The sequence below is a fragment of the Taudactylus pleione genome, unplaced genomic scaffold (assembly GCF_031769625.1).
Source record: "Taudactylus pleione unplaced genomic scaffold, aTauple2 ptg000513l, whole genome shotgun sequence".
Taxonomy (NCBI): Eukaryota; Metazoa; Chordata; class Amphibia; order Anura; family Myobatrachidae; genus Taudactylus; species Taudactylus pleione.
The window spans coordinates 824,893-844,539 of record NW_028284915.1 but is presented as its reverse complement, the minus strand read 5'-3'; the positions used below and the strand labels follow the sequence as shown (position 1 = coordinate 844,539).

General features: G+C 42.5%; 1 protein-coding gene across 1 annotated transcript in view; it reads right to left on the bottom strand.

Moving 5' to 3' along the window:
- Positions 1 to 19,647, bottom strand: part of LOC148501567 (putative ATP-dependent RNA helicase DDX60) — a 600,786-nt gene that overhangs the window by 398,488 nt on the left and 182,651 nt on the right. The window contains exon 8 of the mRNA XM_088450267.1: positions 14,536 to 14,696. Within this exon, the coding sequence (XP_088306393.1) occupies positions 14,536 to 14,696 (161 nt within the window). The remainder of the gene's footprint in view (positions 1 to 14,535; positions 14,697 to 19,647) is intronic.

Here is a 19,647-nt window from a genome sequence, read left to right as displayed (position 1 = left end):
TTTATTTATCACTTTTTTAACACTTAAATTTTTTTTCTACTAATACTACTCTTTTTAACATTTTAATTACACCTTTAACCTGTGTATCACCTTTTAACACATAGTGAGTGTTAATAAGAATAAAGCAAAACCTAACACCTTAGCCTCTCACTAGTGTTCTGCCCTGGGGTGGCTGGCCTTCACTGGTTTTTTGGGGTTCCGCACCCCAGACTTTGACTAAGTATTAGGTACCTCCAGTAAACAGAGACTCTGTGAAGTGGGCTGGAGGCATAGCCATATTTTTGCAAATACTGTATATGCACCTGAGATCTCTGAATTATTTACCACCATGTAGTTTTTAAAATCTTATTGCTGATATCATTCTGAATGCCGGGTAATACCTTTTGCTGTTTGCTTGTTTAAAATGGGACTAAACCATACTTGTGGCTCTTGAAAATCGGGTGGCGCTCCTGGCCTCCCGGAAAGGTGGATAATGTGCAAATAAATAAAAGAAATGGCAATTGTATAACGGGGCTTAAGCTGGGCACACACCTATACAATGAGCGGCTTATCGGGTGAAACTCATTTTATCCGATCAGCCTAGCGGTGTGGACCTCATTCAGAGTCGGTCGTAGCGGCTGCACGGTCGTACGGCCAATGACCACAAAATCCGATCGTACAGCAGGTCGATCGTAAACAAAGTGACGCCCATTCGTTAGCACTGCACCTCCTCTAGCTACCGACTGATCTGATCGAACGAACGAGTCAATCGTAGTCAGGCGCTGTATGCTAATTATGTTCTGATGTTTGCGGTTGTATGTGTTGTTTTGATGGTCACATGTCATGTTTACATGGACTATCGATCAGCTTGTTATTAGCTTGTTGTCAATTATCTAATTAAGAGTGTTTAACTCTTGCAGTTCTTTAAAACGAGTTTTTTATCATGTGTCAATAAACTTTATTGTTCATATCGTGGGTGTTTTCTCCGTTCTCTTTTTTTTCCCACAATTTAAAAAACAAAGTAAGGTTTATTATCTGTGAATGTACTGTTGCTAATTGTGTTAACTTTAAAAATGCATGTGCATTTTGCGTTAGGATCATTTGCACTCTTATGTTTGCAATTGCACACTGCCTGTTTTAGCCAATCAAATCTGACCTTATTTTTCGGGGCACATGATTAAAGGATTGGCCAATAGAGTTTTTTTTTTTAAACTGAGTAAATATTTTAGCCAATCATCTTTTTTTTTACCCCATGTATATTTCATGTTTTCTGAAACTCGGCCATTGACATCATGAGAGCCATGGCCTTTACCAGGAGAAAATTATTGATTCTCATCCAGATAATGGACAGGCGGATTACGACCGCACAGCCGCCCATTTCCAACCGCATAAAGCGGGCGGCCTATGCGGAGGTGAGGCGAGCCCTTGGAAGTGCGGGATACAGGCGCAATATAGCGCAATTAGAGAGGCGGTGGTCAGATCTGCGCCGCCGGTCGCCTGTCCTTTTGTGGAATTTGCAGGCACTACTACGCAGACGTAAGTATGCGTTTGTATAAATGTAATAATTAGTGGACTGTTAAAAATGTATGTTCCTTTTCCAAATCTTTTAGTCAATGTAAAAAAAACCTCCTGTATGTTGTCCTTATTGTCCTGAATGTGTAAAGTGTACTTGTATTGTGTAGCCAAAATAGAAAACTACACTTTTTTTTTTTATATCTTTAAATTTTAGAAACACAGCGGAGACAGAAGGCCACACAGAATTGGAGGAAATGCAGGTCCCAACCTGCAGCCCTCACCCTCACCTTCCCCATCTGCTCAACCCAGCCCTCCCTCCCCACCACCATACTCCCCCAGTAACCATCCCTCCCTCTTCCAATCCTCCCCGAGTATTCCTCCCTCCCCTGCTCACTCATCCCAAATATCCACTCCTGTGCCCGAGTCCACATCCCAAATATCCCCTCCCTTTGATGTTTGCCACTCCATTTCCCCTCCCACCATTCCCCCAACTCCAAATTACTCCCCATCTCCAGCACCATCTCCTGCACCATCTACATCGGGGGTTTTGTTACAACACCCTGATGGTATGTGTTTTGTAATCTTTTTTTTTTTTTTTGGTGTTGTTGTTATCCATTTTTTGTAAACATTTTTGTGCATTTTTTTTTTTTTATTTCAGTATGGGTGTCAAAATCATTGTGCAGTAATGCTGTTATTCAAAATTTCAAGCTTATGTTTTGTGCCTGCGCCTTTTTTGGGGGGGGGAGCCCAAAAATGTATGCCTTTTGGGGTTTTCAAAATGTTTTTTTTTTGTTGTAAAAAATGATTACATTAGGATTATTATTTTATATTTAAAAAAAAAACATTTTACAGAACTTGGCAAGGTGCTAGGAACCAGACTACCCTTGTTAATGTTGTGTACACTGTGTTTAAAATGTACTAAGATGTAACTTTATTAGGAAAAGTGATGTTTGCCATAGCAAACAAACACATTGTATTTTTGGATTATCAAGAACATTCTAGAAGTGAATACGTGCATTGTGTTTTTTAGGATATGGCCATCATGACTTAAGAATACTCCTCCCATTATTTTTTACATCATCATAGGGGTTTTTGGCTTATGCCACTTAGTTAGGGTTTCCAATTGTTTTTACACCATAAAAGTATCAACATATTAATAATGTTGTGTGGATGAAACTTTCAAACACACCCTAATATCATTGTGTTTAACCACTTTTTGGGACATTGACTAATGTGTAATGTTCAAAGTTTTTGAACTAAAAATTTTTTTTTCTGTCCACAGATCTAACCCACATCCTGGTGCAAATTAGGGAAGAGCTGAGAACAACAAGTGGCCATTTATTGGAGGCCTACTGCTGCCTCCAACATATTGTGGGGAGTTTGGATCAATTTTAGTTTTTGTTTCTAAAATGTTTGTACATTTAAAAAATTATTATTTTATTTTAAAGGTTTTGTTGCTCAAACATTTTGTCCTCTTTTTTTGAACAAATTAAAGGGTGTAATTCAGCATTTCAAACACTTTGTGAACAAAGCTGGGTGCCTTTCCACAGTGTAACAAATTCAAAAATGTTTTGGTAAACCTTAAGAACATTTGCAGTAATGTTGTTTAAAAGTTTTTTTGGGGGTTGGCCTACATTATCCACCTCAAAATGGCTTTCCAAAAAAAATTACACAAACAGTTTTTTTTTAATGCAAAAAATTTATTAACTAACAAACATGTTGCCAACAGGCTTTTACTTGTAAAAAGCATTTCATCACAGAATCACACATAACAAATGTCCTCAGGGTTTTGCCAAAGAAAATATCTGGCTTAGTCAGACATAAACAACAATAGTAAAAAACAAACTTTTTGGAAAACATACAAATTAATAAAAGAAATAGCAAATTAACTAAACATGTTGGGGTATATCCAGGCTAAATTTGTTAGTTGTCCAAAAACAGTACAGGGTATTGCCAATGGGTTCCATTAGTTTTGCAGTTTTGGAATGTGTTGTGATTTTGTTGGTAGGGAAAAAAAAAAAAAATTAGGTACACCTTAAAATACATTTGCACTAAGTTTAAAAAACAAATTAAATGTAAATATTCTTATCTAAAAAAAGTGAAACAACAGAATCGTGTCTGGCCCCCCCCCGACAGCATCACAACACCTTCCTCCGGGGGGCCATCCTCTGGCAAGGCATCCTCTGGCTGCATGGGTACTCGACTCCTTATTGCAATGTTGTGTAAAATCCCACACAGGACCACACTGCGAGAAACCATATCCGGCGAGTACATGAGTGCACCACCAGAGTGATGGAGACACCGTAACTGGCCCTTTAAAAGGCCGATACAGCGCTCCACCACCTGCCTGGTGGCAGTAAATGCAGCATTATATTGAGTTTGTGGCCCTGGTGTGGGAGACAAATAAGGAGTCAGCAGCCAGGGCGTGTCACCTGATGGAAATGGGACACCAAAAGATACATAAATTGACCATGAAAACATGTTTACACTATTACTATAGCTCCATCCTGGATTTATACTTACCAAGAAGCCACGCATCACCAGCTTGCAGTGTGCTTAATTTTGGCCAAATCCCTGAATGCTGGATCACGTACGCATCATGGCTGCAGCCTGGAAATTTGGCATTCAGGGAGAGGATCTGGAGGGAGGCATCACATAGCACCATTACATTTAGGGAATGGAAATGTTTACGGTTCCTATATATTTGTTCCCTGCATGCAGGGGGCTGAAATGCTATGTCAGTGCCATCCACTACCCCTACGATGTGTGGAAAGCCTGCAATTTCAAAAAACTTCTGCTTTACCACATCAAGGGCTTCTGTATCCAAAGGCATACTAATAAAATGTTCTATATGATTGAAGAATGCATCTAGCACACGCCTCAGGATCCGTGAAAATGAGGGCTGGGAGAGGCCACCCACCAGCCCCACAGTGGTTTGGAAGGACCCTGTGGCGCAGAAATGTAACACCGCCAACAACTGTGTAAGTGGTGAGATTGCTGTTGGAATGTGAATCTGACTTTCTAGATCATTCTTTATTATTGAAAGAGTGTCTAGGATAATATTTGGAGGCAGGCGATAAGTGGTTACAACCACATCATCAGGCATTCCAAAAAGGGTGATACGTGTTCAATATATCTTGGCACTTGCATGCCTCCTATGCCTACGCCTAGGAGGAGGCTGAGGAAGGTTGGTGGGGGGCAACATGGCCACTATTAGCTATCCCACATCGCTCTGTAAAGTTAAAATATTATAAAAAAAGTGTTTTTGAGAATGGTTTTTGATTATTTGGTCCAAAATACTTAGCTTTGTAATAATGGTGCATATTCTTACAGGGTCGGGCAGTGCCATCTTTGGAAATCCTTACAGGTGTATTTGGTGTACGGTTGTTTTTTTGGGGGAAGAAAAAGAAATTATTTTGTTTTTTAGAAAAAAACACTATCACTACAATTATTGTTAAAACAAACCTTAACTTTTAAATTGGGCAATATTACATTTTGAAAACTTTATTTTTTTATTTTCCAAAAAAATAAAAACTGTATTATTAAATGTTAAAAAAACTGCAAAAAAACTACATCATTAAAATAAACGAACTTTTAGGTTTGTATAAATAGACACTTACCTGATTCAAGTACAAACTGGACTGTTAAACACCTTATAAAAATAACAAAAAATATGATAACATTTTTAATAATAATGTACTTTTTTGGGGTTTATAGAACAAAATTTAAATTAAAAAAATTGCAGTAGGCTGGGAAACTTACTTGAGTCTTCAAATAACGTTGTTTTTTTAAGCCTACAAAAGCACGGCCACCCAAACACAACAAGTAACCGGGTTTGGTAAATGTATGCACCAAACAAAATTCTAAATAAAAAACCACCACCCAAAAAAATAAAAAAATAAAACCACCACCCAAAAAAAAAAAAACCCACCACCCAAAAAAATAAAAAAATAAAACCACCACCCAAAAAAAAACCACCACCCAAAAAAATAAAAAAATAAAACCACCACCCAAAAAAAAAAAAAAACAACACCCAAAATAACAATAAAAAAATGTAAAAACAACAAAAAAGTAAGTATGAAAAAACCACCACCCCAAAAAAATTAAAAAAAAAACAACACCCAAACAAAATAAAAATAAATTAAAAAATAAAAAAATAATACAAAAAAAACACTCAAACAACACACACAAGCACCACTCAAAAAACACACACAAGCACCACACAAACAACACACACAAGCACCACTCAAACAACTCCAAACAATGTAACCACTAACAATCCCTTCCTGCACCATAAATCACTCCAACTACAACCCACAAGTAAGGGAACATTTGGCTTTGCCTTAAATAAGGAAAAAAAACACAATTATTGAATCATGCAGGCAAGGTGTGCATTTGTACTTAGGCAAATAAGGATGCAAGGGTAACCAATCCAGGGATGCGCTCACATCTAGCCCAACCCACGCAGTGATTACGGAATGCAGGCAAGGTCTGCATTTGTACTTAGGCAAATAAGGATGCACGGGTAACCAATCCAGGGATGCGCTAACATCTAGCCCAACCCACGCAGTGATTACGGAATGCATGCAAGGTGTGCATTTGTACTTAGGCAAATAAGGATGCAAGGGTAACCAATCCAGGGATGCGCTCACATCTAGCCCAACCCACGCAGTGATTACGGAATGCAGGCAAGGTCTGCATTTGTACTTAGGCAAATAAGGATGCACGGGTAACCAATCCAGGGATGCGCTAACATCTAGCCCAACCCACGCAGTGATTACGGAATGCATGCAAGGTGTGCATTTGTACTTAGGCAAATAAGGATGCACGGGTAGCCAATCCAGGGATGCGCTCACATCTAGCCCAACCCACGCAGTGATTACAGAATGCATGCAAGGTGTGCATTCGTACTTAGGCAAATAAGGATGCACAGGTAACCAATCCAAGGATGCACTCACATCTATAAAAAAACTCTGCACAAGCAGTATTCTTCATGCTCTCTCACATGTTTGAAAAATGTCAAGCGAGGAGCATGGTGAGCAGAGGCCAACTGAGGCAGGTAAGTGCAAATCACATTTTTTAAACAACACAAGAACAGTTCATATTTCCAAAAATATACTTTTTTTATTTTATCTAATTTTAAAAATGTTGTAGGTGCTGGGAATCCAATTCCACCACTAGAGGAGGAGGAGGCGGGCCAAAGCAGGCCAAGGCCAAGAAACCCTCCGTTTTCACGGATCGAGCTCGAGACATTGGTGACCATGACAATGGATAACCTTGTCCATGCCCCAAGAAATATGGGGGCTGGAGCCAAAGACAGGATTTGGGAGGAGATATCCAGGGCTGTTAATGCTGTGGGGACAACCCACAGAACCATGAAAGTCATTAAAAAACGGCAAGAAAATTATATTGTGAGTGTACTGAAGTCAAAAGCGAGATCTTATTTTAAAAAACTAACCCTTAAAAAATGCAAAATCACATTGACAGCTGGACTGATTTTATGTACCAACTGAAGAGGAAGCTATGGAGTAGAGTGGACCATGCTGCGGGGACAGGTGGTGGTCCCATCCCTGAGGAGCTGATCTTGACGAGGTTGGAGACGTGGCTCGGGGATGTGTGACGGAAGAGGAGATAGTCAGCGTGTCCACTATGGACACTGACATGGCCGACTTCAATGCTCCACATGTGCAAGAATGTAAATATTTTTAATACTCAAAATAGTATAAAGCTAAAATGTGTATGCGTTTTTTTTTAAAAAGAAAAATACTAATGCTTTTTTTTCTTTTTCTTCCAGACTCAGAGGAGGTAGTGCCTGCTCCTGAGGTCAGGTCTGGGTCCAGCACAGATGGAGACTCTGCAGGAGAGGATCCAAGTACTCCATCTGGGGACCCTGTGGAGTCTACTCCAGGGCAACCATCAGACCGAGCAGTGCCTCTCCTCACCAGGTTGGTCTCCCAAACTCAGGAGAACAGATGTGTTCTTCTGAGGATGGAGACCACTCTGGTGAGGGTGGCGGTGGCCCTGGAGACCATTGCTGGGGCCCTAGATCATTTGGCCAATACCCAGGAGCAGGCAAAACCACCTGCCATGATGGAGCGAGACTCCCTTCCTCCCAGGACCACCACCTCTGGCAGCCCAACAGCCACCCCCGCAAGTATGGAGAGCCCTATGCCTAGGCCAGAGGAGATCCCATCTACCTCTGGCCAGGCCAGTCGGCGTGTTACACGCCAGTCAGCTGTCCATAGCTTACCTCTACCTCTGAGCCGGCCCAAATGACGAAAGTAGCCCTGGATATCTCCTCCCTCACCTGTTGTCCAGTCCCCATATTTCTTGTCACCAATGTCTCAAGCCTTTTTTTTTTTTTTATTTTTTTTTTTTCTATTTTATTTTATTTTTTATTATTTTAATTATATGCAAATGTTGCCCTAACAATTGTTAGTTAAATTGTGCTGAAAGGCGAATTTAAAAAAAAAAAAATTTTTTTTCAAAAATGTCTATATTTAACTATATCAATGTATACAAGGTTTAAAAAGTATGGTATCTGAAAAGGCTGCTACGCAAAACACAATGCTAGATGTTTAAAAAACTGTTTTAAAAAAATAAGTTTAAAAAGCACAAATAAACATTTGTGTTACGAATTCCCTAATGCACACGCAAGTGAAATCAGTTACAAGGTAATTAGCAGTGTTAATAGTTACAATGCAGCAATCTTAGCTGCTTGGTTTGTGTGGTTCCAATTAGAAACCTCGCAAGTAACATCGGATTAACGATTGTACTGTTGTGGCTTACGGACACTTCTTGCCTACCTTAGCCTGGACGATCATCCTGTTCGTAGAGTGATGATGTCATGCATCCACAATTCTTGGTCGTACGAAGCAGATAATTTATGTACTCCCCTGAATCGTCTGGAAATGCTGAAGAACGCCTCCGTTTGCAGACCACCACCCCTGTATACTCCCACAAACGGTCTTTCCTGTGAATCAACTTTAACTAACCACTTCCGTGTCAGAAGCCCTACGACCGACAGTATTTTTCCTCGGTAGAGCTTGTACGCACATGCGCACAGCTAGCCGTGCGCAGGCGCAGAAAGAAAAACATCGGATGCGTACGACCGTGCGGCCGCTACAACTGACTCTGAATGAGGTCCTGTGTCCCCAATGTGATCCTCTGTTAGCTACATATGAGCATTGTATACATTATGCAGATATAGCACAGTGTGTACGGGCCTCTATGGGGTCGGGAGGTCGGCCCGATAAATATTAAACAACACATGAGATTCGACCACCCGATCCCGGCCGTTGCAGGAGCGTTATACAGTAAGCCGTTTATCGGCTAATGCTCCTGCATCGGGACAGCGCACACACCTATACAATCCAATGTCCGTTCTCTCAATACCGAAAGAATGGCCTGACGATTATATAGATGCGTACCCAGCTTTAGATACTGTAGATCTAAAGGGATCTGGTAAAGGAACCGTGTGAATACTTAAAAATACACAATTTAATGGTGAATATTGAATTAAGAACAATCTTTAACAAATGTCACAATAAGGAACATAAAAAATTACATAAACAAATATTAAAATATGTCTTTGAATAAAAGCGAATAAAGATTACAGTAAATATGAAGAGATATGAACTACCACATAATTGTGAAATGATTAGTTCACCAAATATATTGCTGTTATTTTAAGGGTTATCCTTCATTAATAGGCAATAGGTCTCAAAGTCATTAGTATTCTGCAAGGTATAATTACCAGTTCCATATAGTCCAGTATAAAGGATGTCTGTAGTCCAGAGGTTCCCAAACGCGGTCTTCAAGGATCCCCAACAGTTGAAACTTTAGAGATATCCATGGATGAGCACAGGTGACAATTAGTACCTTAGTCAATTTGATTTAACCACCTGTGCTCAACCATGGATATCTCTAAAACCTGAATTGTTGGGGAGCCTTGAGGACCGTATTTGGGAACCTCTGCTGTAGTCACATGCGGGTTAGATATATCCTGCAGCCTGTGCAGTCACTTTGTTGTAGTGAAGCGTATCCCACAACTTATAAAAATCAGCTGGAGTGGATTTACAGTTCTCTGGTTCTTGATAGATGATAATGGTGTGGTTCTTAAGTTGGAGACCTAAGTCCTCAATAGGGAACAATGCTAGAGTGGATAGATGAATATCCTGATGCATTTTCCTGTCTTCAGACAGCTTTTTAAAAGGCAGTTCTTCAACAACAATATGCAGTATAACATAATTGAGCATTGAAAATGTGCCCAATCCAGGCTTCCTAGCAAGTTGTGTCCAGTGAAAGGTCCCTGGGATGACTTAGGGCCTGATTCAGCAAGGAATGCAGTAGCTTATTCTTATGCAATCGGCCAATTGTTGCGTTCTGCATATGCATCGCTGTGCGCATGTGTGAACTAGATATTGTGATTGGGACTGCGATCGCATAGTCTATGCAGACCCATAGCAGAGTGATTAACAGGAAGTGCCGTTTATGGGTGCTGACGGGGGGTGGTCGGGCGAACGCAGGCATGCCAGTGTGTTGGTGCGTTGTTGCATGAGCATGCATAAATTATCCACTGCGAAGCCATACGCAGCCTGTGGTCTCATAGCATGCACTGAAGTAAGCAATTCCTGAGTTAGGTCTGACCTTGTGCAGGTGAGCGTATGGCTCCGATGTTACTCGATGTTACCAATTGTTTCACTATGTTGCCCAATATACGGATGTGAGTAAGGTGAAGTGGGCGTCCTTATGTTAGGCTGTGATCGCAATGCGAATGCAAACATTTACATATCACCACTGATAATAGCAACTGCAGAATAGCGATCCATGATGAATCAGGCACTTAGCCCAGTATTCCAGAGGAGACTCTTGAGTCTGTACCCTAAGACTTCCCAACTATTTATTTTTGTGTAGAGCTCCAACAATTCCTGGCTCTACTGGAAAAATGTCTTCTTGATTTTAGCTCGGAAACCAGTGTTCCTGCAACTCAAGCTAATGTGGTGGGATATTTGCTGATGTCCTTTAAGGGGAGGCATTGGACTAGGCAAGTACCCTTATGGCGTCTGGTGAACCCATTCTTTTCGATCCAATGCTTTCTATAAGGAAGTCTTACATGAATATGGTCCGCCCTCAATGAATTCTTTTGAACAATCTTCAAAACGGGCTACTTTGGACATCTGGAATCTGCCCATTAAGGGGAAGGTAATGATAGGATCTATCTTGCTGGTGAAGTGTACTCCCTAGAAAAGACATTCTTGAAGAAAGAAATGAGCCTACAGAGTTTGTTGTCTTTTTGAGCATCTGGAATCCACTCATAAAAAGGAGGGTACTGTTAAGTTCCATGAGAGTACCACTCTTTCTCCAGTGGTGGTGCTCTCCCAGTGTTGATTCCTGCAGTATAATTTCTCACCAGTGGTGCTGCACTTCTGTTGGTGCTCGTAACACTCAATGGTTTGTCTCTCTGCAGATCGAGGCAATTGGCTAATGAGCTGCACTGGTTACTCCTGTTTATTACCCGGCTTCTCTGAGCACTCAGTGCCAGATCATCAGTTCAAATTATCTGAGACAAATCTAGCTCATGCTACAAGTGGAGTCTCTTTGCTCTTCAGCCAATACCTTAATCAGTCCTGTTCCTGGCTCCCAGTTCAGCTCCCAGGATGCTCAGAATTTGCACTACTACACATCTTCACTCCTGCTCCAAGTCTGCAGTCTAATACAGCTCCATGTCTCACAGGCAGGTATGCTCCCTGCTATACATTACTGTGTGTGAAGTGAACCAAGCATGCTAAGAATACACTGTGTAAACACTGGTCTCTATCCCACCATCAAGTGTATCATAAACCAGCTAATGTTTCATTCCACTTGTGCATCACTCATGACAAAGTGAGTACTAACACCAGAAACTAGTTTTCCCCTGGGCCAGTCCAATATTTCTCAAAATGGTCGGGCAGGGGGAAAATCTCATTGCTAGCCTGGGCAGATGGCATGGAGTCTGTTCTGCCATGCTTTTGTCTTTATCAAATAAATTGTTGGGCATCTGACATGATAGATAATAGGCAAGCAGCACACCCAAGTGGCATCCCCCTTTACCCAACCAAGCATCCTCCACCACTCACTTAGCCAAGTGAGTGTTGCCTCATCTCCCTCCCAACCTGCGGCGGCAATTTGAATACTAAGAGGAGATGAAATAGAAGACTTGCTTAGCTGTGAAGCAGTTCCTCCATGACGGCCATCCTGGAACATCCACTGGCAACCGAAGTCCAGCTGACCGCAGCCAGCTGCTTGATAATACAGTGGAAGAGGATAAACAAATGGAACAGAACAGTGAAGGAGTAATGTAAGTGAAAGTGTGGGGGAGTCACAATTTCAATAAATATATTATATAAGGAGGGACAGGTGGCGCAACTTAAATATATTATATAAGAGGGAACAACTTAAATATATAAGATGGTTGTCAGGGTGGCACAATTTAAATATATATAAGTGGTGGCAGGTGACATCATTTAATTAAATATGCAGGTGACATCATTTAATTAAATATGGCACAATTTAAACATATAAGGGGATATGTGGCATAAATTAAAGCACACAGTAATCAAACATAATTAAACATATAAGGGGGCACATGGCACACATTAATGAAATACCCTCTACCTCTCCCCATCACCTGCTGCCTCTCACCATCACTCAGTGCGTACCCCGTCACACACTTCCTTTACCTGTGGGGCCTAAAGCTGGCATCTGCATCTCCTCTCTGGGCTCCTCCCAGAGAGGAGATTCTTTTAGTTGGCGAGTATGATGTATGTACTGTTTTTATGTATGTCATATCTGTGCAACTTTGTCAGGTGGTACTGAATCTGTGCTGCCATACAAGTATATGGTGATGAAATACACCAATCAGCCATAATATAAAACCACCTGCCTAATATTGTGTAGGTCCCCCTCATGCTGCCAAAACAGCTCTGACCCATCAAGGCATGGACTCCACAAGACCTGTGTTATCTGGCACTTTGTTACAGATGTTAGCAACAGATCCTTTAAGTTCTGTAAGTTGTGAGGTGGGGGTCTCCTTGGCTCGTACTTGTTTCCAGCACTTCCCACAGATGCTCAATAGGCTTGGGATCTGGGGAATTTGAAGGCCAAGTCAACACTTTTACTCTTTGTCATGTTCCTGAAAACATTCCTGAACAGTTTTTGCACTGTGACAGGGCTTATTATCCTGTTGAAAGAGGCCACTGCTATCAGGGAATACCGTTGCCATGAAGGGGTGTACATGGTCTGCAACATTGTTTAGGTAGGTGGTACGTATCAAAGTACTGTAACATCAACATGAATGCCAGGACCCAAGGTTTCTCAGCAGAACATTGCTCAGAGCATCACACTGCCTAGGCCAGCTTGCCTTCTTCACATAGTGCATCCTAGTGCCATTTCTTCCACAGGTAAACTATGCATACACACCTGGAAAACCACATAAATGTGAAAGAAAATAGATTCATCAGACCAGGCCACCTTCTGCCACTGCTCCATGTTTCCATTTCTGATGCACACATGCCCTTTATAGGTGCTTTCAGCAGTGGACAGGGGTCAGGGCACTCTGACCGGTCTGTGGCTATGCAGCCCCATATGCAGCAAGCTGCTATGCACTGTGTGTTCTGACACTTTTCTATCACAGCCAGCATTAATTTTTTCTGCAAGTTGTGGTACAGAACTGTGGGATCGGACTAGAAAGGCTAGTCTTCTCTCCCTACACGCATCAATGAGCCTTGGGTGCCCATAACCCTGTAGCCAGTTCACTGGTTGTCCTTCCTTGGACCACTTTGGTAGGTACTAATCTCTGCATACCAGAAACACCCCACAAGACCTATTTTGGACATGCTCTGACCCAATCGTCTAGCTATCACAATTGTCAAAGTCACTCAGATCTTTAGGCTTACCCATTTTTCCTGCTTCCAATACATCAACTTCAAGAACTGAGTTTTCATTTACTGCCTAATATATATCACCTCTCGACAGGTACCATTGTAATTAGATAATCCATGATATCCACTTCACCTGTCAGTGGTGTTAAAGTTATGGCTGATAGGTGTATAAAATACTGTATAAACTAGTATTTTGGACCTGTTGATGCTGGGTCATTTGGTATTGTTGCTATTGCAATCATAGCTGCGATTACGCATGCAGTTGAACTACAATAGTACGCTAATGCATTGCGATCGCTATGCCCTTGCAGCACTATGCAAGGATGCCCACTGTACCTTACACATATCTGTAATGTTTAGCAAGACTGCGAAATCATCGGTACAATCGAGTACAATCGCAGCCTCACGCACACTTGCACAAGGTCAGACCTTACTCAGAATTTGCTAAATTCCTTGCACTCTAAGAGACCTGCATAGGGCACCCCAGTGGTTAAGTTATGCACGCCCCTGCAACGGCATTGAAATGCACTGGCACGCCTGCGTTCCACCGACCACACCCCCATCACCATCCTCAAACGTCACTTTCTGTCAATCACTCTGCGATGGGTCTGTGCAGTCTCTGTAATCGCACTCCCGATCACAGTAGCTGGTTCACGTATGCACACTGCGATGCATATGCATGTGCAGAATGCAACGATTGTCCGATTGCATGTGTTTTAGCAACTGCGATCCTTACTGAATCAGGCCCTCTGTACCAAGATGACAAACTTAACACAATTCTGCCATATTATAAATTCCTAACCCTGCAGCCCCCTTTTATATGCATCAGGGGCTGTCTTTGATCACTCATTCAAGAAGTCAAGGTGTAGTACAAACTGTGTACAGCTTGGTTACAGACTCAGCTAATTGCTGAACTGCGCAAACTGCGCAAACATCGGTATTGTGTCCACCTCTGAATGAGACCACTAGTCCTTTCACTGCAAAACCATCATGGATCTAATAGTCAACAATGGTTACACACTTCTTGGGGTAAATCTTAGACAAGAGCACCATCAGGATGCATGGTGACATCATGTATGTTATCATTAGTATAAAGTGTTAGCATGAATTAATTTCTCACCATGTGCATGAATGAGAGAGCATTTTTGTTCCAGTTTGCATGTAATCTTCTTAACTTTGCTCTCTGAGAAAGTGGCATAATCATCATTAATGTCACACAAAGGCAGAGCATTTTACATAGATCAGCTGCTTCTTCCAATGTCAGGTACATGTTGTCATCCTGTAAGAAATGATCAGAATACAGTTATTAATTTGCATATTGAAAAAAGAACAATAATTTGAGTAAAGAGAATTGGCATGTACTGAGTGCCTGGTTCGGAGATGGATGCAAATCCAATCACAACTGCAATTCTGTACTCAGCGGACTGTGAAAATATGATAATGTTTCAGCTGCCATCTTGTACACTGAGACACCCACCGCTGGCGTCTGACGGCCGGGGCCTCTGCAGCTGTGAACGAATTTGCAGAGTCTCACTAGAGCACACCCAGAAATTGGTCCCGACACATCTGCGCTTTTCTAACCACTCCCAGTGACCTCTATCAAGCGCTGACTACCTGTCACTCACTTTGCGAATAAATCCTCTCTGCTACGACATCACTAATCCATCGCTGTTTGTGCAGTGGCAAAAAAATCGCTCTACTGTGTCCAACATCGACATTGCATCCATCTCTGAATCATGCCCTGATTTCATATCACTTACCATACTAATAATTTTCTACCGTATACCATGTTTATCTGCACTATGGAATTAGGTATATACTGTAGATACTATTAACATTCTTCCTAGCCATATCTAACTAAGTAATTTCTTTTAGAGAATTCATCACTCCTGAGAATAGTATTTCTGAAGGGTTGAATATAGTTACCACTAATTAGTACAGTATACTGAGCATTATACAAACAGTGTAACAACTTACCTGGCACGGTTACATGGGATGTGAATGCAGCCAGCTGGGCTTTAGCCAAGATGGTCACATTTCATGCGACTGTGCCGTACCATTATATTTCCAGTCTGTGTTTGAATCAGCCTTAATATATTATTTATTTTACCAATATTAGGGTTGATTCAAACACAGTATGAGGGTGAGCAGAGACATGCTATGAGGAAGTAACAAACAAACATACTGAACATGGATAGTTATAATGTGTGCTAGGGCAGGCACTCTAGGGGGACATGAGGATAAAAAGTACATATTCAACTGGTTTGTTACAATATGTAGTCTTTGTACACGGATTCAAAGAGGCATTCATGTGTTACTGTAGAAAAAGACAAGCTCGAGTCTGTTAGAAATTCAACTATGTTGCTCTCCAAATGCACTGTGTAAACTTCAGTTCCCTGGAGTAAAGCTTTAGAGAGTCCCTAAGGAATTTTGGGCTCTTTGCACAACTGCCTGATCATTGGGAACAATACCCTGGATGGCCAGAGAGGATAAATAAGAATGGAGTAGATGGTCTGTTTTGATTTTGTGCATTGTATAAGAGGCACTACTACTGTGTGCATTATATGTATTAGGGGCACTAGTACTGTGTGCATTATATGTATTAGGGGCACTAGTACTGTGGGCATTGTGTAAAAGGGGCACTGCTGTGTGTCATAACATGAATAATACTACTATGTGGTGTAATGTGAATCAGGGGCACTATGTGTGGTTTAATGTGGCAAAGATTGCACATCTGGTGAGTAATATTTCATGTGAGTGCCTATATATGTTTTTTTTTTCCTGTGGGTGTATATTGTGTGTGTTTTTTTTCCTGTGTGTGCTTGCGGTTTTTTTTTTCATGTGGAACCCATGGGCCCCATTTCACAATGAGACATAACCTCGTTAACACTCACTAAAGATGTTATGTCCTCCTTTCAGTATTAACAAACAGCGCTATGCTTAGCTTATCACTGTTTGTCAAATGTACCACTTACGAGCGATATGGTCCCCACTGCACATACCCCCATTTTGTCCATATTTAATAGGGGCCCCCACATGTTTGTTGCCCAGGGGCCCCCACAGACCTTAATCCGGCCCTGATCATGTGTGTGCCATGTGGTTACCTAGAAATCTCACAGAAGAGCAGATGCTCAGAATGTCAGAGAGGAGACCCAATATCCTGGCATCGATTGTGACGTGTCAAGAATCCAAGCAACAGTCTAGTGTATGGAAACACTCAAATTCGTTTCTGCCCACAAAATTCATTGTAATTACTTTGCCGTGTATAGTCATGTTTCTGCTGTTCTTTGATGCACATGGTATGATCCTACAGCACTGGGTTCCCCGTGAACAGACAATTAATGGTGACTACTATGCAAACGTCCTGAAAACCCATTTGCGTGGAGCCATGAGGAAGAAAGGCCACATTTGCAGAAGAAACAGTGGTGTTTGCTCCAAGACAATACCCGACCACATGTTGCTGCTGTTGCATTGGCAGTACTGACTGAAATTAATAGGACACTAGAACCACCCTCCATATAGCCTGGACTTAGCACCCTGTGATTTCTGTGCATTCCCAACCCTGAAAAAAAAACTGTGTGGAAAGAAGTCCTCAGTAGATGATGAAGTGAAAAATGTCACAGCTGCAACACTAAAAGTGATGTCACAAAACAATCTAGTGCACGTCTTTGAATCATTGTTGAAACACTGCAAAAAATGTATTGAATGTGAAGTACGGTACTTTGAAAAAGAAAAATGTTGAGATCCTGTGGAGTCACCTGATTCTGAATAAAAAAATAATTCTCATCACTTTTCAATCAGCCCTCATATAATAGTAGCAGTGCGCCTGGCTCCTTGTCTGCCAGGCGCACTACTACTAATACACATTACAGCTGACAGCCCTGCAGCTGCCTGTCCTGTGTGCTCTGCCTCCTCCCCTGTCTCCTGTAGTATCTTCAGGGACTGGGAGACGTCATGGCTCTCACAGTCCAGTCCCAGTGCTTCCCCCAACTTCCTCACTGTTTTGTGTTACACCAGTAAGTGCTGCATTTAGGAGAGAGACCCGGGGAGGGGGGGATTTCTACTGTGTGACATAATGTGTAAGGGGGAGGTGATTTCTACTGTGTGGCATAATGTTGAAGGGGGTGGTGATTTCTACGGGTTGGGTATGAAATTCTGATGGCCTAAAAGCCGCCAGTTCAAATTCCGACCCTGGAAGCCCGACAGAAGACAATGATGATGCCGGGTGGTAAGTATACTTAGCCCTCCCCTCTCCCCTAACACTAACCCTCCCTTGGGGGTGCCTAACCCTATGACTCCAGGGTGTGATGCCTAACCATAACCATCCCTTCCCGCACCCTAAACCTAACCCTCCCAGGAGGTGCCTAACCCTAACCTCTCTCCCCCGGTGGTGCCTAACCCTAACCCCCCTTTCCCCTAGCCTAAACCTAATCCTCCCAGGGCGGGTGCCTAGCCCTAAATCCTCCTGGCCGTGCATTAACCTAACCCTCCACCCCCGTGGCTAACAGTTCGCGATGCCTGGCTTACCTACGTTCGGTATGCCGGGCATCAGGATTTCGGCGTGGGGCTAATAATAGTGTCGGTATTTATGCCACACAGTAGAAATCCCCTCTCCATGCCGCGCTTTCAGTGTTGGGATACTGGCGGTCGGCATTTTGACCGCCGGAACCCTGACTCGATTTTTACTGTGTGGCAGAATGTGTAAGGGGGAGGGAATTTATACTTTCTGGCATAATGTGTAAGGGGGAGGGGATTTCTACTGTGTGGCATAATGCGTAAGGGGGAAGGGATTTCTACTGTGTGGCATAATGCGTAAGGGGGAAGGGATTTCTACTGTGTGGCATAATGTGTAAGGGGGAAGGGATTTCTACTGTGTGGTAATGTGTAAGGGGGTGGGAATTTCTACTGTTTGGCATAATGTGTAAGGAGGAGGGGATTTCTACTGTGTGGCATAATGTGTAAGGGGGAAGGGATTTCTACTGTGTGGCATAATGTGTAAGGGGGTGGGGATTTCTACTGTGTGTCATAATGTGTAAGGGGGAGGGGATTTCTACTGTGTGGCATAATATGTGAGGGGAGGGATTTCTACTATGTGGCATAATGCATAAGGGGGAGGTGATTTCAACTGTGTGAATGAAGTCGCATCCAGAGTATTACCCACCAACCTGGACAATTTAATTACCACAATTTGTAATCATGTGGATATTCAGTTCAGAGAAAGACAGTGGAGAAGAATAAAGCAGAGCATTCTAAGGTTCAATCCAATTCTCAAAAGAGGTTGACGTCACCTTCATTAGACTAACTCATGCAACTTGGCAGGGCTCGTCTTCCCTCTAAAGAAGGTGAACAACGTATTAAGGAGATATGCCTTTATTGTGCTGACTTGTATCGGATTCCCTGCACTGTGTGCTATTGGTTCCAGGGCTAGGGTTCAGTGTGTAGTATACAGTCTGTGCAGTGAGGTGTTCAGTAGCTTTATTACCTATCCTGACTCTCTGAGTTTCTGAGTTCCTCACTGGTTCCAGTTCCATGTCTTGCATCAGAGCTGTATAAAAGTTGCAACTTTCGCAAGTTGTACTCTGACTACATAAGAATCCAATTCCTGGCTTGAGTTCTGAGTTTCTATCTACCAGTACTATACTATTCTGAGTACCGGAGGTCACCTTTGTCACTGCAGTATATTCCTGGTCTTACTGGCCTTCACAGGTCACTAGACGAGGGGTTGCCCAGTGAACCTGGCCTGTTCACCCCGGTTTCAGTAAGTGGCAGATCCAGACTTTACCTTTAGGGGGGCGGTTTAAGAATACAATGCCCACAGTACTAGTGTCCCTTATGCAATGCCCCCTGTAGTTGTGCCCATTGGGCAGTTCCCCTTTATTAGTGTGGTGCCCCTTTATGCAATAACCCTGTAGTTGTGCCCAGTATGCAATGTCCCCTGTTTTAGAGCCCATTATGCAATGCCCCCTGTATTAGAGCCCCTTATGCAGTGCCCCTTGTAGTGCCCATTATACAGTGCCCCCAGTAGCGCCCCTTATGCAGTGCCCCCAGTAGTGCCCCTTATACAAGACCCCCAGGATCTCCCCTTATGCAGTGCCCCCAGACAGTAGTGCCTCTTATGCTGTATTCCCAGTAGTGCCCTTATACTGTGCCCCTATACAGTACCCCCAGTAGTGCCCCTATGCAGTGGCCCCAGAATGCCCCCAGTAATGCACCTTATGCTGTGCCCCCTCCC